The sequence below is a fragment of the Trachurus trachurus genome, assembly GCF_905171665.1.
Source record: "Trachurus trachurus genome assembly, chromosome: 16".
NCBI classification, from domain to species: Eukaryota; Metazoa; Chordata; class Actinopteri; order Carangiformes; family Carangidae; genus Trachurus; species Trachurus trachurus.
In genome coordinates this window covers 3,940,759-3,963,098 of record NC_139902.1, presented here as the reverse complement: position 1 = coordinate 3,963,098, position 22,340 = coordinate 3,940,759, and the positions used below count along the sequence as shown (strand labels likewise).

General features: G+C 43.4%; 2 protein-coding genes across 3 annotated transcripts in view; both read left to right on the top strand.

Annotated features, from left to right (window-relative positions):
• Positions 1-1,198: 1,198 nt before the first annotated feature.
• elp6 (elongator acetyltransferase complex subunit 6) lies at positions 1,199-6,358 on the top strand. Its single transcript, XM_083988936.1, has 7 exons — positions 1,199-1,467; positions 1,681-1,759; positions 1,841-1,911; positions 2,457-2,581; positions 2,819-3,026; positions 3,209-3,358; positions 5,530-6,358. Exons 1-7 carry the CDS (start codon positions 1,414-1,416, stop codon positions 5,653-5,655), a joined length of 813 nt encoding a protein of 270 aa, XP_083845062.1. The 5' UTR covers positions 1,199-1,413; the 3' UTR covers positions 5,656-6,358.
• Positions 6,359-7,120: 762 nt separating this feature from the next.
• The window catches only part of scap (SREBF chaperone), a 56,886-nt gene continuing 41,666 nt past the window's right edge, over positions 7,121-22,340 (top strand). Inside the window, exons 1-3 of one of the 2 annotated variants that reach the window (XM_083990442.1) lie at positions 7,121-7,273; positions 13,983-14,183; positions 21,504-21,624. In XM_083990442.1, coding sequence (XP_083846568.1) covers positions 14,062-14,183; positions 21,504-21,624 — 243 coding nt within the window. In that variant the 5' untranslated portion in view covers positions 7,121-7,273; positions 13,983-14,061. Of the gene's footprint in view, positions 7,274-9,063; positions 9,342-13,982; positions 14,184-21,503; positions 21,625-22,340 lie in introns of those variants that run through there. The other variant, XM_083990441.1, reaches the window with a different exon arrangement.

Genomic DNA, 22,340 nt, shown 5'->3' with positions numbered 1-22,340 from the left:
GTTGGATTTAGATATTCTTTATTATACACGTGGAAAATGACATAAAATATGACTCATGCATTACCAATGTTCATGCATTGGAAAAGGAGGCAGAAATTCAACATGAAAGCATCCAGAGACAGTTTGAGGGCATCTTCATAAACAGCCTACTTGATTCTGATTCCACTCGGGTTTAAAAAGACCCTATTTTGTCATAAACAGAAACGTTTTGAAGATATAACCAAGGTTGGTGATTCCCGACTGCAAATCTGCAAAATATGCCTTGGTTAAGGTTCAGAATTCTGAGCTTGAAGCAGATTTAAATTGGATGAAGAAGAAAAAAAGTGCTGCAGACACTTGCTAGATGCATAAATTAGAGTTGCAGATTCTCCTGCGCTAACTAGGACACTGGCGTCCCTTTTTCAAATGTAAGTATGATTATTTATGAACTTTTAGGTTTGTTTTCTCCAAAATCTCCAAAATAATTCTACTAATCTAATAAAACTTGAGCAGTTTTGTGCAGATGGAGAATGCTGGAGGATGAAAGCCATCCTCTCTTAAACAGATAGCCTAGATTAAAAAATGGGATTTCTGCTCTACCTCAGCACTATACATCACTTATTAATATCTCTGAAAAGGAAAAGTAGTGTGAATAAGTTTAACATGTCTTCAGACAACGAGATGGTTTTTGCAGAGAATGGTAACAGGCAGATTAATGAGTAGAAGTAGCCTGATAGTTTATGATGGTAAAATGACAGGAAAATGTTTTATTAATTTTAGGGCATTATATAACCCTAAACAAGAATTTGATTTAATCTGACATCTAGTATCTCTGAGGTATAATTTAATGAAAATGTAAGTCATTAACACAGTCCTACCAACAGGAGGCACTGTCTGAAAAGCGACAAGGATTGAAACAACGAAGGAGTCGCCATGCGCTTAGCAAAGATTGTCTATGCAGGCAGTTGCGTTGATGTGCCTGTATCTGTCGCCATGGATACCAATTTGTCACAGACCTGAATGGTTGCCTTTCCAAAAACAAAATCGATTTCAAACCCATAACTTTCCACTGTGATTAAAACAGGATCAATAATTTTCGAGTATAAGAGTATATCCAGCTTTAAACAGTTTCTAACGAGTAAGACTTACCAAGGACCGTTTTTTCTTACTGCCAGACAAAATAGGTGGGGAGTGAGACCTCTTGTTTAATTTCAGCTCTTTGCTCAAAGCACGCTACCTGACGTTAGCATAACAGGCAGTTAGCAGACTAAAAAGCTATTAGACTACTACTACTACTATTTAAAGTGGGATACACTACGGTACAGTTATACCCATGAATTCCCAATACAAGCTTTGGACGTAAAGCCTCCTAACCAGGTTGTTACAGCTCGTTTATAGACCGTTTAGCTTGTGTTATATACAGTGGGGTTAGCCATGTACACAGAGCTCAACAGCATCCTGAGCGCCGCTCCAGACAGCCTCACACAGGTAATGATGACATCTGGAAACCTCCCAGCCTGGATACTGTAACATTACGCGTTGTTTTATTAAGATGTAACTCACTCTTTTGTCAGCTAACAGGTAAAATACGCGTGAGTCCCTGTTGTATTAGCTACGAGCTGTAGCAGCTGTACAGCCTGCAAACACATAATGACAACATTTAGCCTATGTTTTTCTAATGATGTTTGTATGAACCTACAGGGAGAATTCATCTTATTGTCAGACAGACGGAGTGATGCCTCTTTCCTTATTCACCACTTCCTCTCGTTTTACCTACGAGGTGAGTTTGTTAACACCAGTTAACAAGTCAGACTCTCGTTTTGGTCTGAACAGCAGCTGATGTTTGTGTTTTCTGTCACAGCGCGTTGCAAAGTGTGTTTCCTGGGTCTGGTGCAGTCCTTCAGTCACTACAATGCAATCAGCCAGAGACTGGTGAGACACTGATCATTATGCATGACGGTAGTGCTATTTGAATGTTGTTATTTAACTGTTACCTGAATTATATTGTGCAATCCCCTCTATTTCAATTTTTCTAAATGTTCAGACTAGTTTTATTGTCATTCATACCACTTTGTGTTTCCCAGGTCTCAGTGTACTTTCTACTAAAAGATGAGACAAAATAGATAAATATAATAAAATAACTGTACAAAATATAAAATGTTCTACCTCTACCTTGTATTTTGGGGTCCCAGCAAATATTATCAGGGTTTTTCTTCATGAAAATTTGGCTCTAAAGTTGGATATTTGTAAAGTCATGCACTGGGTAGAAAACATATATTTTAGCAGATCTTTATTTTGCACACTTGACGAATAAATATGTGACACTTTGTCTCATAGCTACAGGAACAGTGGACCTGTGTCAACTGAAGAACATTTGACTTGATTTGAATAACTGCAATAATTTATATCACAATCAGCGATTAGCTTGCATTAGATCACAGAAACATTTAAGATCTGTGTGTATGGTGTGTTTTCAGGGTGTGAGTCTTGCACAAGCGAAGGAGAAAGGTCAGCTGGTATTTCTTGAAGGACTGACGGAGTCGTTGTCTGTTTTGATTCCTCATGAACCCACTACAGGAAGTCAAGCTATGGACTTCCTCAGGTACAACAAAAAAAAAAAAACATTTTTTCTTTTTGATTGTATGATATCGTTTCATTGACACCTTTGTTTTTGTTTGACATCTATACATCTTGATCATCATGCTATCACCTTGTTACCACTACACCTCATTATCAACAAGTAATATTCTTCTGTTACCAAATACAACAATAATATATCCATGTTTTTTACCCGGTTTTCCTTTTCTTATTGCCTGTTTCTTATTATCTCCACGTTCAGGGATCCTACAGTCAGCCTGAGGCGTTTGTATGAGTTTGTCCGGTCCAGTCTTAGCAGTTCAAGCAGTGGTGAGGAGGGGGCAGAAGAGTGGGGACCCCCGGTGCTGCTGGTGGACGACCTCAGTGTACTGCTGAGCCTGGGAATGAGCGCTGGAGCCGTGTTGGACTTCAGCCACTACTGCCGAGCCACAGTCTGCTCCCAGCTGCAGGTTAGATTCCTGCCGCCAAATAGCAGTTAAAGCTGCAATTTACTGTACAGGCCGATATGTCTTCACATTTCTGAATTAGATTTGAATTAAGTCATACATATACCATATTTCCTACTGAGCATCAACTTTGCGGTATGAACAGGGCACAGTTCACACAGGATTTCTGTTGACTCCGACTGCAGGGCAACATGGTGATGCTGGTGCGCTGTGATGGGGAGGAAGAAGATGATGAAGGCTCAGAGCAGCTCCTCAAGGGCCTGACCCACCAGTGTAGTCTCACCCTTCATGTACAGGGTCTCCCAACCGGCTACTGTAGGGACATACACGGGCAGGTGCGTGTATTTCAGCAGTGTGTCTGACTGTGATTGATCCTACATTTTTCAACATTGCACAGACACTGCCAGTGGTGCAAGTACTACAAGACCCAGTCTGGAAAAATTTGAGCTTAGAAATTACAATTGTGCTTGAAAACAGTAGTATTAAGTATAAAGTATAATGTATAGTGGTTACATGCTGTCATTCCGACATCCCACCATTTAGACAGACCACCATTCCGACATACCGCTATTCCGACATGCGAACGTCCCACCATTCCGACAAGGCTTTCAATATAAGGAAATGTGCGTTACTCAACAAGTGCCTCCCTTCTTTAAGACATGCTGATAGAGGAATACCCACATGGTTGTGCATAATTACGCAGCAGAGCGCAGACAGGGACTAGTCTGCCTGTCTAGCCTCTACCTGCTCTTTTTACTAAACGTAAAGTAGAAGTAAGCGATCCGGTCGTTTTGGCTAACTTCTTGTCAGCCGATGGAGTTAGCAGTCCCCGCCCTCGTCCCTACGTCACCACATTCAGTGGCGCCGCCAGCCGGAATCCTGTACGCACTGTGCGTACAATTTTCTTCATTGGTGAAAAAAAAAGAAGCAATTTTGTTTATTTTGAGGGGGTGTGATAAAGACGCTTGTTGTTTGTAACAGGCTAAACGTGCTGAGTTCATTGATTGTTAAACCAATCACTGGAAGCCTAACGTAAAAGCCAGAGATTGTCGTTTACGTCATGTCATCTGTCCCATTTTTATTTCTGGCGCCTATTTACACTACTGCTATGTGATGATTACGCCCGGTCCAGTATAGAAATGTCAAAAAGACAGTTGAGCCTTTTCCAGGCATTTGAAAAAAAAAAAAAGAGATCCAAACCCACGATCACAAACACGCAGCAGAGCAGCGATAATGAAGGTCTCTCCTCTCTAGCTCCAAACTCACTCGTCTGCACCGCGATTATGGACTCATAGGCGCCGATTCCAGGTTGAGCACCCACTGGGGGAGCCTCGGCCCATCAGCTGTGTGTCTGTGGGTATGTGTAGCCCGTATGTGTGTTCAGCCTGTGTGAATGTGTGTGTTAATCTCTCACGCGCTCTGTTAAGATGAACAAACACAAACCGCTGCAGAGTGCGAGCCTGGCACAGAGGCGCGCGCTCTGGCGCATCTGGCACAATCTGTTAACGGGACCGAAAGGAAACTGCTCCGCTCCGCGGCTATTTCGCGTCCGACGTCTATTAAGCACATGTTGTTATTGATATTGTAGCGTCCGACCCGAGGTAACTACATCAACATAACACAAACTTATCTGACAGCTCTCACTTCCTCCTCTGCTCTTCCTCACACACACACACAAACAGGTCTTCCTCACACTCACCCCGGCCCCTCAGTTTCTCATCCAACCATACCTGCTACCTGCCCGTACACATTCACAGTCAGTCAGAAATCACACAACTCAAACATCATAACAACAACATTACTGCGGGGTCGCAACAATATTTTCAGTTGTGCAGTAGGTGAGCGACATGTCCCATTGCTACGTGGCATGATAAGCACAGCAACCCCCCCCCCCCCCTCGAAAAAAAAAATTGTTGTTTGCCGTTTCTGTGCGTACATTGAAATTGAATCCTGGCGGCGCCACTGACCACATTCACGCGCATCCCTTGGCTGCACACACAGAGAGGACCGCCCCTTTATGCCGTTCTCTCCTCATTGGATAAAGGTTGTAGGATACAAGGAAAGTTTTCTCCTCGGCTTACAGCAGAGCAGAGTGACTGACAGACCCGTGTTTCAGACCAAACACTCTATAGAAGTGATTGCTGTCGGAAGATAGAACTATTTAAGACTTATATTAACACAAATATTCCGCTTACTTCTGCTTTAACCAATTCTTTTCGTTATTGCCTAAACCCAACCAGTGCAAAATCTTTTGGGGAAAAAAATACGCTTTTAAAGGAATTGTCGGAAAGGCAGGATGTTTAAAAAAAGAAAAAAATACCGTCATTCCGACCATAGGAGGCAAAAATTGTCAGAATGACTGGTGGGATGTCGGAATGGCGGTTGCCCCCCATGTATAGTGTATATATATACTATATTACTTCTATATTTTTGTACAAAACACAATGGAATGGTGAAATCTGCCTATAAACATGTAAGTAAACATAAATTATTCCTTTGTTTTCAGGTGGAGGTGTGTTGGAGGAGGAGACAAGGTGATGGTCAGAACACACAGAAGAAACTCTTTCAGTATAAAGTCCATGATAAAGGAGCCTCCTTCTTTGCTCGGGGGACATCCAGCGCTGTTCTCTAGTTGCAGCCTTCAACGTCCTCATGTGTAGGGTTTTTTTTTTGTCTATTCAACACATGACAACAGACTGAACTGAAGTGATGCCGCTGTTCTGCCAAACAAAACAAATATTAGTTTGTTGGCCAGCTATTAGCCCAGCTCAATGTTTGGCTGGTTGCTAGTGTCAGTGACCCAGACTGTACTCCAGACTCTGGAGGAAGGACACGCCGATCCTGCCAGCTGATCGGCACCGCTCCACGCTTCCCAGATGTTTTCTTTTTTTTTTCCCCATTTCAAATAAAAGAAGTGGATCAATTAATTTTTGTGTGGTGACGAATAACTCTGAATGTACTCTGACCTTCTCGCTCTTTATTTGCTACTATCACAGTACATGGTATGCAGCACTCTCGGTAGATGCTTCATGCTTACACTTTTCCAATCTGACGACATTTTGAAGTACTTTGCTACATACATTTGCATATTAATGAGAGAGCACTGTTTTCCTCAAACACACTTTCAACCCTTTTACGATAACAAGCTCAAACTGATGATTTCAATATGTGTTGGTACAAATATCTTGGATTGATTAATGGGCTAGTAAGCAAAGGTCCAGTGTGTAATAATTGGCATGCTTTATTGGCAAAATCTGAATATACTACCCATGAATATATCGGTAAGTGTAATTGTTATAAAAGAAAATGTGTTTGGTTTTCAGCCTTATAACTATTTTTTTTTTTACATATACTGTACATATAGCAAGGGCCTTTTGTAGGCTACAGCAGCCAAACGTAAAATCCAGCCAGCCAGAGAGCACATTTCGCAAGTTTCTCGTTAAATAAATAAAACCATGGAAGAAGGAGTATGAAACAGCAGACATATACCATAAAATGAGCGCTGAAATCTATAATCTGAACGCTAGATATCACGGGTTTCCCTCCATTTTACACACTGGACCTTTAATTTGATCTGTTTTTCAAGAAGTTTTCCCTGTTAAAAGGGTTTTCTTGGGAGTTTTTCCTCAGTAGGTGTGAGGGTCTAAGCCACAGAGGATGTTCTTATGATGCTCTAAAGCGCTTTGAGCCAAACTGTAAAAATGGGCTATACAAATAAAATTGCCTTGCCTTGCCAAGAATAATCTATACCAGTAATTTGCATGCATACACCACAAATAATTAATTATGAGTAGGCCTATGGTCTGATTAAATTATTTTGGTATCACTTTCTGTGTATGTTTGCATATTAATTAGGTACAACTGAGATCATGATGATGCTCAAAAGCGATTCAGGTGCGTTTTGTTCACGATTATTGGAAATGTAACGGTTAATGGAGTGAATTGGTAGGCTTGCCCCAGAGCAGAGCCGTCTGTGCCGCTAGGTGTCGCTCTCCCCCCGCGCCTCGCTCTGCGGGGTGAGAGGTCGGAGTGGAGAGGTCTCTGTGGGGACTTGACAACCAGTAGGTTTGAAACGCTTCCTACTGCATGTCAGCATCAGTGTGCGGAGGGGAGGGGGGGGCATACGAGTTAGCATTTAGCCTGTTTTTCAAAACAAAAGGAATAACACGGCGGCCACTCGTCTGTTCACCCGGGAGGACGTCGACAACAACAACAGCTACTACACTCGAGGATCTCTGAAGTTTGTCCAGGCAAGTGTGGGAACGGTAGCTAGAGTTAGCTGCGCTGTGGAAGTTAGCTTCACGGCGTTGGGAAGCGTGGGAGCCTCTGGATTGTTTAATCAGCCCGTAATGTGGCAACAGAGCCGCTGTTATGGTGGTAGCACGGAGGCTACAGCTGCCTGGGTTTACACATCTCATATTTGTTCTCATAAAATCAGATAAAAGCCCCGCACACCACAACCTTAACAGTGACAGACAGGCTAACTTTAGCCTTGTATTTGTTTTTGATAACCATATTAGCTAAAGCCACGACCCATTCCCACAGTGTCCCTGTGACAGCCATGCTAGTCAGGGGTCGGTAATACGAGCTCCTGTAGCATGTACGTCCCTATTTTAATCTACTGTAACCGTCTCTGCTTGAAATTGTACAATACACTTTAACTAGACCTGGGTTCACTGGGTTCGTGAGTGCAGTTAGCTCGGAGTGTTAGCCTTTAGCTCGGTGCTATCACTAGTTTTGGGTCGGAACCATAGGTCGGAACTGACCAGGTGTAATGTTAGAGAAACGGTACACGAAGATGCGAGCGTTTAACAGTTAGCTCTAACTAAACATCAGGAATTAGAGTTCATTGTGCACGCTCCGCCTGTTAGTTCCGTTAAAATGCTCTGGTTGTCAGTGATGGGAGTAACGGCGCTACTTTTTTCAGTAACGTTAACGAGTAATCAACGCCGTTACCGCGATGGATAATAGAAAGCGCCGTTACTTGACTCGAGAAGTCCCGTCACTAACTTAAATAATACACCCGCTAAAGTGTACGATACACATTTTTTTCGGTCAACCAACTAGTCTGAAAAAAGTACCGTATTTTATCTGGAACTAACCAACTCACTCAGTATTGATGTGCGGAGGAATACTAAGTGAGTTGGTTAGTTTCAGACAACCGGGAGGTTACTAGGGTTATGGTGAGGGGGAAAGTGGAGGACTTCCTGTAGGATGCTTCTTGCTAATGTTAGCTGTCGTTAGCTAGCCAAACAAGTTTGACAGCGGGGTCCTGGAGATGTGTCCAGTCCACTGACGGAAACACAGGGAACCCAAGTGGGACGACCAGGAGGTTTATCTGTAGCAATTAAAAGTATTTCAATAACACAAAAAACAAGAAATTGAGCCATTATTCTCGTGGGATGTATGATAGTGGTGTTTCATGTCAGTGAACAGCTCTGTTGACAGACCATCAGCTCCTCTGTGATGAGCTACAAGCAAGAGACTGATCTCGGAAATGTTCTGTGCTAATTGTGAATGTTCCTAAATGTTCTGTTGATGAGGAAACCTGTGTGGGATTGCACATTGTTAACTCTTTTACAGCTCACTCGCTTGTACATTTAAAGTTACTCTTTATTCTTGGAGGAGCATGCTGCTGCCTTGTATGGGACCCTGGGGCATCCTTGGCCCTTGTTAGGGAACCACTGTGTTAGCTTGTTCCTGTCGGCACTTAATGTTGCCACATAGTTGCATCAGCCAGACCGTGCTGTGTTGTGAGAGCTGTTTCACCATTTTGGCTAGTTTGGCTCAAACATTGTAAAGTTGCCAGAAATATACGATTGTGAAACTTAACCAAGGGTTGTAGCCGGCTATTTTGTTGAGAGCATGTGCTTGATAACCTCCTGTTATAACTTATTCAAAATGACATAGTATGTATCTAGCTCCTACAGCTTGTCACACATCACAACCTGTTACAGTATGGTTACTGATTGACAGGGCAGTCCCCTCTTTTATCATCAGCTCTGGTTGTAAAAGGCTGTGTTGCAGTGATCTGCTCATCCACATCGAGCCTGGACTAATGGGCTTCACTGATCAGAGGGGCATGCTCTCGCATTATGCAATTATGACACTGAATGCTGTCATCTTACGGAGAATCGATGCAGCTTGAGCCTCTCAGGAATGTTTTTGGGTAGTTTTTGTTTTGCAGTAATTTGTGCGTAGATATAGATGAGGCGTGTAAATGTATTGCATGGAAGAGCTTATTATGATTATGCCACTGGAGCCTGTAAACCCTGGAGATGCCTTCAAGCTGGGCATTTTGGGAAGTGTAGAAAAGAGGTAAGATGTCACTTTTTTGTCAAGTCTGTATTTGTAAGTCTAAATGTGCTGGCTTGGATTTCAAATAGCTGTGCTACAGTTCATCCATGAGCCAGTGTGCTGACAGTGATGTTGTTGGCATGTGGCTCTATAAAGCTACCTTAATCTGCAAGACACCCAATTAAGCTGCACAGACCCACAACGAACGATCTCCCTAACTGAATTTGCTCTTGCCATGTCAAACCCTGTGTGTGTCATGTCCGTAGCAGTGTTTTTGTTTTGCAAGCAAGTGTGTGTGCTGGTCTTCTTCTCACGTGGGAGCCGTATAGACCGCTCTTTGTTAGATTATCAGTTGCCGAGCATGTATGGACAGTGGACACACTTTCCACGGTCTTGTCGTAAAGATTTATTTGTGGGTCGGTTTGTTGGGTTTAAGCAAGACATGTTATTTCAATTCACTCAGCCGTAGTAGCCGGTATAGCCCAACAAACACCATCCGGCCAGACAGAATAGGATTTCCAAACAATCGCTGGTCACCTGCCAAAGAGGCTGAAGAGGACACAAACTCACCAGCCTGAGACAACAACAGTTTACCAGTGGAGTTCATTTCCTGCCATGGTTATGATTTTTTTTTTTTTTTTTTTTTTTCAATTTGTTTCAAAGCCTGCCTCAAGTGTGTGATGCTTTTGGAGATGCAAATGTCTCAGCACGCTGCAAAGTCTGTGTCTGACCGGTTGAAGGCTGTGTGCAGAGGAGAAGGGGAAGCAGCGGGGGGTGGCCATAGGCCCCCAGCCCCGCTCGTCGAGTTTCCGATCGGCTAAATCCCGGATTAGTTCACTGACGGAGATGTTGCTGAGCCTTTGCCAAATCAGGCCTCGCCGCTACCACTCACGTAACGGCACACAGCGCGCAGTGAACTGGACAGACGAGCTCAGAGATGGAGGCGTTCGTGGAAAGTTTTCCCTTTCAAGACACTGAGCGGGACCAGAACCCGGCCGTGGCTCCACTTTCCTGCAGGAACGGAGAGCAGGCTTCAAAGCTCCCTTTCGACCTCTGCAGAACCCATTGTGCAAGCTTGCCGGGACGTTGCCGTGTTTACTGTATAGTGTATTTATAACAGTAGATCAAGAGACTCCTGAGGCGAATTCCTCCCGGGGAATGTTTCCGTTGCTCCCAGGGGGGAGAGCCGAGCAGCCACACTCTCTGCCCGAGTCAAGGAGGAATCACTATGTTAACCACAAGGCACCACTAAAGCTAAAAAAACCTGGACATAAACGGCTGCAAGCCAGAGAGATAACCTGGTCCCCGGTCAGCAGGTATGGTCTCAGAACTGCGTGAGGCTCCGATGACGGGTACGGTGTATAGCTACAGAGCTGTATTGTTGTACTTTGCCACGGTTAACAAACAATACGCTGCTGCTTATGGACATCATGTGAGAAGCTCAGGCGACAGAGTTGATACGGGTCAGACTCGGCAGTAGGAGATAACTCTACAGCTGCAGGAGGTGTGCTAGAGGCATCCAGTTAAACATTGTAACAGAGAGTGGAGCTGCTAACACAGGACAGGCAGCACTGAACCTGTCTGCTGAGCAAACAGAGAGCAGAGCTGAGATTGAGCAGAGAGGCCTGACCGCCCGCGAGCTTGAGCTGATACTGGGAAACAGGCTGAGCCCATTCAGTGTCCCGCCTAGAGATTTCACACAGCTCCTCTGCTTGTGTTGACATTCAGTCGGTCTTCATGTCAGTGGGTCATGCTGTTTCAAGAAGTCAGAATATGATATTGAATTAATGACTTTGAGTGGGGTCATATTGTGTCAGGATGAAAATCTGAAAAAAACTATATATATAAAATATATATAGTATTTTTTTTTTTTTCACGTAGTTTTGTGTACATTTGGCCTTTATAATCAAAACTATTGATATATTTTTAATGTTAAACTGATCACAGTTGGACTGATGTTCAGATAAAACCAAGGTACCAAGGCACAATGGCCTCTGTGAAAATATAGCACATTTTTATACACATACATACAGGTGTATCTCAATAAATTAGAATATCATGGAAAAGTTAATTTATTTCAATAGTTTAATTCAAAAAGTGAATTGTTTTTAATTGTAATGATTATGGCTTACATTTAATGAAAGACCAAAATTCAGTATCTCAAACATTTCACTAAATAACCTTTATGATGTCACACTCTAATCAGCTGATTAACTCCAAACACCTTCAAAGGTTTCCTGAGCCTTTTAATGGGCTCTTATTAGTCTGGGCTACAATGGAGAAGACAGCTGACTTTACTGAGATGCACCTGACATGGACTGATGTAATCCTGATATCAGATACTCACTCAAATACCTGGGTTGGGTATTGGTATGAATAAGGCTGAACTATGTGGCCACACACTATTAAATTCTATGTCCCTCTGTGTTTCTGTATAATGGGCCAGCAGTCAGGAGACCATAAAGTTACATCTGCTTACAGCTGGTAGCAGCGCCGCAATAACGACACAACTAATTCAAACACTATTGTACTTTTACTTTTATTGATAAAAAAATAAGTCACTTTAATCTTCCTCTAACATTGCTTCAGGGCTTCTTCATTCATAATAAATGGATTTACAGCATGTGGTTACTTGAGTTCCCACTAGCTGTGTAAATACTCAGACTCAAATTTCTCACGTTAAAGTAACGTCTTGAGCTTACTCACCGAAACCGTAAGATATTCATTTCGCAACCACACAAGAAGCACGCACGAGCGATTGTGAATACTTTGCTTTAATAAATGATCTAAAGAAATCCCTCTGTGCTTTTCCACCTGAGTGAAAGAGGAATTTACTCACTGTCCTGTAACAAGAGGCTGTTATCTGGGGGAACCTGCTGCCGGCTGTTTTTTTAAAGTTTTTTTAATCCAGGTGTGATCAATGAGAGTTTGCACATCAGTTTGCTCAAGTGGAGCCGCTCAGCCAGAGTTGCATGTTTTCTACGGAAGGAATGTGTCCACACCTTTTTGGCGTGCTGAATGAGCTGTGTGTTTAAGTGCTGTGTCTACCACGTGACCTCTGGAGGAAAAACACACGGTGCCTGTCGTTTGGCAACATGTGCGGCGCGCCAACACTCGGAGCATGCGGCTAATTACGTGTTAAAGACAGAGCAGGGCTATGAGAAGCAGCCTCTGTGTGTGTGTCTGTCTGTCAGGGGAGATGTACCACAGAATACTGTACGCCCTGTTCAGATGCAAAGTAACATTCATAGAAAAAAAAAAAAAGACTCCATGCATGGCTACTGTTTTCTTTGGATGTATTTATTTTAAACCTCAGCTTCTAGCCCCAGGAGAAAACTAAAGCACGGTCTTTTCTAAGGCTGCAACACCTTTGATTTTTTTTGCTTTTAAAAACACAAAATGCTTCAAAAATGTTCAGCATTGGGATGAAAACCTACACCAGAAGAGAGGCATCAGAAGTTCCTGAAGAGAAAATATTCACCATATACTGTACACAGGTTCACCTCTGGGATGGTGCTCAAGGGCATTTTCCTTCCACTTTCAACAGTGATGTAGTGGCACAAGGTTTAGTCAGGTCCTTCTTTACTCACTCCTTGTAAAATTGATTGAAAACATTTACTGGTAGGTTGCAGCTTCTTAAAAGTGAGGACTTAAAGGTCCAGTGTGTAATAATTGTCAAGGTTTATTGGCAAAATCTGAATATAGCTACTACCCATATATACAGTACAGGCCAAAAGTTTGGACACACTCAATGCATTTCCTTTATTTTCATGACTATTTACACTGTCGATTCTCACTGAAATTCCACTAATGAACCCTGACAATGCACACATGTGAAGTGAAAACCATGTTCAGGTCAGGTTCACCTCTTGAAGCTCACCAAGAGAATGCCAAGAGCAAAAAGCAGTAATCAGAGCAAAGGGTGGCTACTTTGAAGAAACTAGAATTGGAGGGGTCAGAGATAGAGGAGGAGGAGGAAGAAGGAGAGGAAGAAGAAAAGAAGAAAGAGAAGACAAAGAAGAAAAGACATGTTTTCAGTTATTTCACACTTTTTTTGTTAATTCCACATGTGTTCATTCATAGTTTTGGTGCCTTCAGTGAGAGCAAAGGAAACACATTGAATGAGAAGGTGTGTCCAAACTTTTGGCCTGTACTGTATATACCCAATAGATTTGTAAAAGTGTATAATCGCTATGAAATAAAATTTGTTTGGTTTTCGTAGCCAAGTTATAATTATTCTTTTATATCTCCCCCCATTTTACACACTGGACCTTTACGTTTTTTTCAGATTTAATGTATATAACTGGTGAACTGTTGATTGAGTCAGAGGGCCACAAATCCTCACATTTGAGAAGCAAGGACGTGGTAGAAAGGCTGAAACAATAAGGATTATTGAAATGGGCTGGACATGAATCATCTGTTTTGTTTCAGCTCTAAATGCTTTTGATGATAATGGATTAATATCTTGTTTTGGGATAAATAAATTACTGATAATTGGCTCTCACAAGACTTCTCTTAAAGTCTGTGAAGGTAAAAAAGAAAAGCAAAAAAAAAAAGACTCGGAAAACTTAACGTCATAAAGATTTTGAAGGAGAAAAAGCACTTGTTTCATAATTTCTGTGACTTGGTGTGATGATGTCTTTGTCTCACTCGCTCTTACAGGTCCCTGGATGCCCCGCGGCGCACCGTCCTCCGCCGCCCAGTGCTTCCCAATGGCCGGGAGTTGACCCCGCCCACCAGGATGACGCTGCGCGAGCAGCTGAGAGAGAAGATCTCTGCGGCCTTCTACCGCCACGGGCTGCTGTGTGCCTCCTACCCAGTACCCATCATCCTCTTCACCTCGGCCAGCATCCTCACCTGCTGGTAGGTGAAGTGTCGGGGCTTGTGCGTTAATGCTTGCTCAGAGTTTGATGTACAGTTAAAAACAGAGAGCATCAACAGGAAGCAAAAATGTTAAATAACGCACGCAGTTATAAAATCATATCTACATTCTCACATTTAGATACAATAAAGAGGGCTGACAGTGCAGTTATTGTCAATAACTTGTCAGTTAGATTGCTGAATACACTACTGCTTAGGAGTTGTGCATGTAGTTGACTTGCTTGAAGGGATAGTTCAACATTTTAGCAAATTGGCCCATTGCCATAGTCCCTATAGTCTAAGGAGTAGGGTTGTTACCTTTAATTGTCGGTGTAAGCTATTTTTAGAACGGCAGAGCCTGGAGCATCTCAGAGCTACGCTACGGAAACTCATGGGATTTCTTGGTTTCCCTCATCAAACTCATCAAATACACAATCCAACAACTCCAAAACGCTCTGGTGGACAAGTTGTGACCTGCACATTCACCACGCTATGAGATAATAACACAACGTTGCCAGAGTTGTTGTAGAGGGAAATTCATGCAAAACAGCTGATGTGTGTTCCCATCAGGGGGAGTTTTCCGGCAAGTAGTCTCTGCTTCGAAAACAACTCTGTCTGGTAACGTTCTGTTATTATCTCATAGCGTGGTGAATGTGCAGGTCACAACTTGTCCACCAGAGCGTTTTGGAATTGTTGGATTGTGTATTTGATGAGTTTGATGAGGGAAACCTAGAAATCCCATCAGCCTCCGTAGTGTAGCTCTGAGCAGCTTGTGACTCGGCTTGGCCGTTCTGAAAATAGCTTGCACCGACAATTAAAGGTAACGAACCTACTGCTATGACTATAGGGATTATGGCAATGGGCCAATTTGCCAAAATGTTGAACTATCCCTTTAACATGAGGCTCAGTGGCGGAGCAGGGGATTATCCTCCACGAGCAGTTTGACAAGTTTCTGTGGACACTTTTACACAGACTTTTCCACCTGTTTCTGGCACGTCATCCTCCATCAGAGCTGCTTGTCAGATAAACCTCCTCACCTCTCTAACATCAGATTATCTCTTCTCATCATTCCTGTAACTTTCCAGCCCGACGGTCGGGCCTTCACACCCACTTCATGCGAAGCTGAGCCACCTGCGCGGAGCTCAGCCTCTTGTTCCAGCTCTTCTCAACAGTTTGTTGCATTTTCCGATGCGTGCACAAACACTTGCAACACTGTGACGGTCTGCAAATGTGCACCATTGTGCAGGTTTTTGAAAAAGTATCACGTCTCACCTCTTCTGTGTGACGGCCGGCTTTTCACCCGGCCTTCAAGTGTCACAGCCTGTTTTTCAAAAGTAACTCCTTTTTACTTTTCCAGCACAACCTGGCCTTTAGAATTTCTCTTTTTAAAAACCAAGGCAGCTTTTGATAGTAGAAAGATGTGTGGACAGGCCCAACTCATTTGAACCGGCCATCTGCACTCACATAACAGCCCCCCCGCCCCGTCGTCAGCGGCGCACAAACACTCGCTTAACACACGCACATCCTTTTGCTCTTGCTCAACCACCGGTCAAAAGAGAGAACAGAGGTCAGAGAGTTGAGTTGTAAAAACAATCTCAGCTATCCGAAACGCACACATGCACCTGCTGCGTGCCGTCGGCGCAGCATCTTCCAGCGCGGGGTGGGGGGGCAGAAACAAATGGACGAGCCAGCGGCACCCGGGGCGAAGGGAGAAGAAAAGAGCTGGATGACAGGGATGTTTAAGGCAGGACGAGGGCAGAGGGGGCTGTGAGAAAATGGCCCTGTGAGAATGGGAGGCCTGTCCCTCCATCTGTCTGTCAGGAGGGGGGCCGGCTCCACACAAAAGAGGCCTTTGTGGAGGTACAGTGACCTTGGAGAGCGGGGGAGGCAGCGGGGGGGAGAGAGGGAAGTGAGGGAGGGAAACAGAGGGAAAGTTTGCCGTCCCAACGATGACCAGCGAAAAAAATCCTAAAGGGCAAATAAGCAATATTTATACAAGGAGGTTGGTAATGTTATTGATCGATACCAGTGACTCAGCAACTTTATTAACTGCTCCTCAGTTTAGGATTCATTTTCAACACACTCACCTGATACAAGTAGCTACAGTCCTGTAATCTGTAATTATCCAAACTGCTCTTCTAATTAGCATAAATACACACACATTTTTGTGTACTGTATGGTAGTGTAAATGCAGCCTCCCCTCCACTCCCCTCCACTGTCTCATTGCACAATACACAAAGACCTTTATTGATTTTTTTCATCCGTGTCAGTATAATAAACTTCTCGGTGCATGTTTGAGTCGCCATCTGACGCTGTCTGTGGAAAAAAAATTGCGGTTCTGAGGGACGTAAACAGCCTAAGCAGCGGAACTTCAATCCGCTCTATTCATCGCTGCCGTGGCGATGCGGGGACAGACACAACTACCGCAAAACAGGAGCGATTAAACTGAAAATCCTCAGATTCCTTCTTTTAGACCTAAAATGTTAGGAAAATACAGCCCCCGAGTTGAATTTGCACGGAATTGTCCTTTAATAAAGAAACAAAAGGACATGGATTCTTTTATTTCCTTTTAAGAAATGTCTCAGTTTTACTCATTTGACCTCATAGTGTTTTTGCTTGAGAAGCAACAGAGCCAACTGTAGTAAACAGAACAGTAACATCTGTCAGGCTGAGGCCGATGCTCAGGGCGATGCTCAGGGAGGCCACCGCCGTCTCCAATGTCACTTTCATTGTGTTGTCAACAACAAACAGCTCACAACCTGGCTGCTCCTTTTCACAGCAACACGTTGGTGTGGATCAACCCTGAGTCAGTGCTCCGTCTCCACTGGTTTTGAACTGGTGTCTGTCAGGGATGGAGAGAATGAGAGACGTAGGAGGTAGAGGGAATGTGTGTGGTGTATTTTTCTTTTTTTCCTACAGTGGCAACTAGGGGTGTGTATTGGCAAGGACCTCTCGATACAATACGTATCACAGTACTTGGGTCACGATACAATATATTGCGATATTACATAGTTCGCTGAAAAACTAAGAATGTATTATGCATTTTAAAATCCAAGTTGTAGGCCTATATTTACATTAAATGATAGTAGTAAGCTGCCTTAGCTCTTCAGTAATAATGATAATACCGTTAAATTGGCTTTTGTAAGGAGGGGGAGCCCTTCTTCACTCACAACTATCTCTCTGTAACAGCATCACTTTCACCAATAAGGGATAAGGAGAGTTATGTGATCAATATTATGTTTACCCACTCACTCCCTGACATTGCATGTGAATGTGCATGGCTGTGTGAAGGACAAGTGTGTAGGTTTTACAGTCAAAACACTTTTTTTTAGGTCAAAAACTAATAATTTAGTCTACATTTAGTCTACATTTAGACTAGTATCTACATTTAGACTAGTAGTCTAAAGTCTACATTTAGACTAGTATCGATACCGTTGAAGTTTGAATTATGTAACTGGTATAAGATGAAAGAGCAGGTTTTTAGGTGAAATATGAGTCATTTCATCAATGTTTGTTTTAAACCACCATGCTGGTACAGCTGGTCAAACAGTGACTGACAGGGTGGGGATGGTTGTTACACCTTTTATCTTTGTTGTTTTATTAAGTGTCATTAAGTTTCTCTGGAATTTTCATTCCAGAAAAGACTTTCAAGGCCCCGTTTCCTGTGCTTCACCATGGGCTTCTCAGGCCACACTTCACTGTTCTACCACTTCTGACTTCTCATCTCTATCTTTATGTACTGTCAGGTGTGAAAGGAGGCTCCTACATGCTTATTTACAGCCTGTACTCTTGAGCTACAGCATCTGATCTATCTGATCATACAAATCATTGGCCCTGAAATGTGTGTTTCTCTTCTATAATCAACATTCAAGCACACCCTCTCGGGTAATATTGCTTAAATTAAATGCTCCTGTGACACTTCATTGTGACACTTGAATGTATTTCCAACTACAAACAACCCAACGTGCAACTATTGCAGCCAATTATGTTATTTGTTTTGTCATGAATCATGAATCATAGGTCTTAAAATTAATCCATAACGGTCTTAAAAAGTCTTAAATTTGAGCTGGTGAAACCTGCAGAAACCCTGAAACAGCCTTTAGGTTCAGTCAGTGAAGTGCTAACTGTGTCTCGGTCCCGTGGGCAGCTTTTCTTGAGGTGCTCTGTCCCGACTCGACCGCCAGTGGTAAAGGCCGGTACGATGTCACACTTCAGTACTGTCAGTCTGACGTGGGTTTAGTGACGCATGAGCGCTGAACGGTTTCTCTCCCACAGCCCTCAGGTTTTCAGAAGGACCAGAATGAGCTGTGGTTTTGTCAAAACCTGCAACGTGGTGGTTACACACGATCAGCAAGCAGAGAGAAAGCAGCTCTGTCCTTCAGCGGGACAGGAGGACACTGTGCGCTAACCAAACTCACTGCCTCACACACACACACACACACACACACACACACACACACACACACACACACACACACACACACACACACACATTCACAAGGTGAGCACATACCGTACTGTAAGTATAGTATGTTGGAAAACAAGTAGTTAACCTGTTTCATAAGGACCCACCCACCCGTTTCCTGGAGAAAGAGGGAGTGGGTTTCTCCAGGTAGACCTAGTAGGTCAGGAACAGCCCCAGGCTCTGGTTTCACGTTGAGCACAAATCACCAGCAGTCCTTCTCACCTCTATCATGGAGCTGTAGCACCAAGCAGAATACAGCAATCTGTGTTAATCTATCAGCAGTAGGGGTGTAACGGTACACATAAGTCACGGTTCGGTACGTACCTCGGTTCAGGGGTCACGGTTCGGTACGGTTTCGGTACAACAGACACTAATTGAATGTAAAACTAAAATCTGTCTTGTGTTATAAAAGTAGAAAAAAAATAGAGTGTATTAGGAGTGTTATAATACCATTCATTAAAGGTGTACAGAAATGGCCATTTGTCCTGTTTGTCGCGCCGAGTTGTCACGAGCTGCAACACGAGTTTACCCGAGTGAGGAAAACGAATTTGATTGGTCGTTATCGAGCGGGAGGGATATTCAAAGCTTGGGGCGAGACCGAGCTCCGTGTGTGTGTGTGTGTCTCAGACGTTTGAATGACGGATGACGGATCCAATATCAGTGGCTGGTGAATCGTGTACAGGCTGACGTATAATCCGTGCGCCTGCATTATCCAATGCGAAAAAAAAAATACACACTTTCATCCCGGATTTACTCAAAAATAGAATTTTGCACAAAGTTTGGCCTACATCGTCTGAAAGATGAGTTATTACATTAATTGTATGATCCAGAGTGGGCTCAAATTCAGTTTTCTTTTCTGTACACCTTTAATTCTAGAGGAAAAAAACTTGCACTTGACAACTGGCAACTATTTATTAAAAAAAAAACAAGAAACTAACATCAATGTTGGTTTACACTAGGGCTGGGTAAAAATATCGATTCAGCAATGCATTGCAATTATTTTCTCTGCAATTCAATATCGATTCAGCAATCTTCTGAATCGATTCAAGCCCCTGGCCAGTGGGGGCGCTGCGAGCAACACCCTCGTGTGATTCGCGCTGTACGGACGGGGGCCGCACTAGACCAAACCATAACAATATGGGAGTGAGTAGCAGCAGCAGCGTTAAGCCAGCGCCTTCAAACCTGAAAGCAGATGTGGGGATTCATTTTGTATTTATAGGCGCCGATTCCGTGGGTGCTCCGGTGCTCAAGCACCCACTGACCAGGTTGAGCCACCAGATGCGCATTTCTCCGTGCCGCGAAAAAGCTAAAGTCAGACCGACAACTGCCCCCTTGTGTTAAGCACACGTTGTTATTGATATTGTAGCGTCAGACCCGACGACAAGTCAATAACATAACACAAACTTATCTGACAGCTGCTCTCACTTCTTCCTCTGCTCCTCCTCACTCACTCACACACAGACAGGACTCTGTCTTCCTCACACTCACCCCAGCCCCTCAGTTTCTCATCCCACCTGCCCGTACCATACACATTGACAGTCAGTCAGAAATCACAGAACTTAAACATCATAACAAGAACATTACTGCGGGGTCGCTACAATATTTTCAGTTGTGCAGTAGGCTATTATTAATAATATTGTTTTGTATTGTTTTATTACTCAAAATGTTATGAGTTATTTTCCAAGAGGAAACTAACACATAGCCTAATTTAAATGTAGCTGCACTGTAGTTCAGTGTTAAAGCAGTGTCATATTTTGTTATGCTATGAGTTATACTATGGCTGTTCATAAGGCATGAAACTAAACAAATAATTATTAAAAAAAAAAAAAATCTGGTACTCTTATTTGTGTATTTCTGCTTGATACTGAATCGATATCGAAGCATTTCAATCAATATCGAATCGAATCGATATCGAATCGAATCGTGACCTAATGAATCGAAATCGAATCGAATCGTGAGATTCTCAACAATACCCAGCCCTAGTTTACACAGTTAATTTAGGCGAGATGCCAGGTGCTTTGGTGATGTTTCTGGTCCTGTCTGTGTTCATGTCAAGAGCAAGAGGCTTAAAAGCAGCGGGATAAGTTAACACAAGTTGTCTTTTTCCTTGCACCAGTGATTGACACGCGGGATTGCGGGGGGGGCGGGGGGTGAACATGCGCTAACGTGTTTGATGCATTTCTACATCGCCGACGGACTTTGTCCGGTCGACCAGTCGCCAGCTGCTTTACACAGTCTATGGTCGCAACTCGCGAGCCGTTGCTGTCGCCGTTGTGTTTCATTGAGAAGCCACACGGTGGCGGCGACCGTAACGTCTGACCGGGGGGGGGGCGAGATTGTAGCGGAAATAATGAAAGTAATGGCAAACAAACACTGCATATCTCCAAAATCAGGCAGGTTTCCAGGATGCCAAGTCGCCTACTCATTTTAATGTAACAATTGCCGATGAGAACCAGTTTCAAAAAGGAAAAAAGGAAGAAAAAAAAACAATCAATCACGGACTTCATGATCGATTACCATGGCAACGAACAAAGCTTCGAAGCTTCGATTTTTTTGGGTCAACCCTAATTGTGATGTATATCCATATCCAAAGTTGGGCTCTTAGGAGAAAGTTTCATATTATGATTATCAGTCAATCAATCAATCAATCAATCAATCAATCAATCAATCAATCAATCAATCAATCAATCAATCAATCAATCAATCAATCAATCAATCAATCAATCAGTCTGTACTGGTTGACCTGCATCTCGCTGATGTTGTTGGACGGACTGAATCTGCACAAGTTGACTCATTCACTCATTCTCACACTTGTGTTTCATAACTGTTAACCCTCTGCCCCCCCCCCTCTCTCTCAGCTATCCGTTACTGAGGCTCCCCCTGCCTGGGACGGGTCCCGTGGAGTTCACCACAGGGGTGCGAGACTACAGCGTCCCTTCCCATGAGCCCCAGGGAGATCTGGGAGAACGGCCTGACTGGGTAGGGGTCTGGGGAGAAGAGAGGGCAGTGCACACACACACACACACGTTTATACACAGTACATGATCCCAGCTTTAGCATCAGTCTAAAGTCTAAACATTATTTTTGTTGCTTCACTGTGTCCATCACCTCTAATCTGGCGCCTGAGGGGACGTCCTCACTAAAAGATTGCGATCTATACAGACGGGTCTCCCTGTAATTACGGCAGCTCATTAAAGGGATAATTCACCCAAAATTCAAATTACACTCATTATCTACTCACCCTCATGTCGACTAAGAGCTGTGAGAATTTTCAGAGTCCTCCGTCCCTTCTCTGAGTTACGGGGGGGTCCGTGCAGCAGTATTTGTCCATATAATGGTTGTGAATGGATACCAACTTTCTTCGTCCAAAAAGACACCAAAAAACATCCAAATACCTCCATACTGCTCGTCTGTAATGTCCCTCTTGTATTGAAGCCCCGACATGAGAAATTGTTCCGCCGGTCAGTGCAAAATTTGCACTGACACAGGAAGAGCAGTGAACCAAGACACTGGGAGCTTCCGCTACAAACAAGCTTAAAACATAGACTTTTTTTTTTTTTCGGAACAATTTCTCATGTCGGGGCTTCAATACAAGAGGGACATTACAGACGAGCAGTATGGAGGTATTTGGATGTTTTTTGGTGTGCCTTTTTGGACGAAGAAAGTTGGTATCCATTGACAACGATTATATGGAA

Coding starts and splice junctions, on each gene's coding strand:
- elp6 (XM_083988936.1), top strand. CDS start 1,414: ATGTACACAGAGCTCAACAGCATCCTGAGCGCCGCTCCAGACAGCCTC. Junction 3,027..3,208: donor CAGTCTGCTCCCAGCTGCAG/GTTAGATTCCTG, acceptor CTCCGACTGCAG/GGCAACATGGTGATGCTGGT. Junction 3,359..5,529: donor GTAGGGACATACACGGGCAG/GTGCGTGTATTT, acceptor CTTTGTTTTCAG/GTGGAGGTGTGTTGGAGGAG.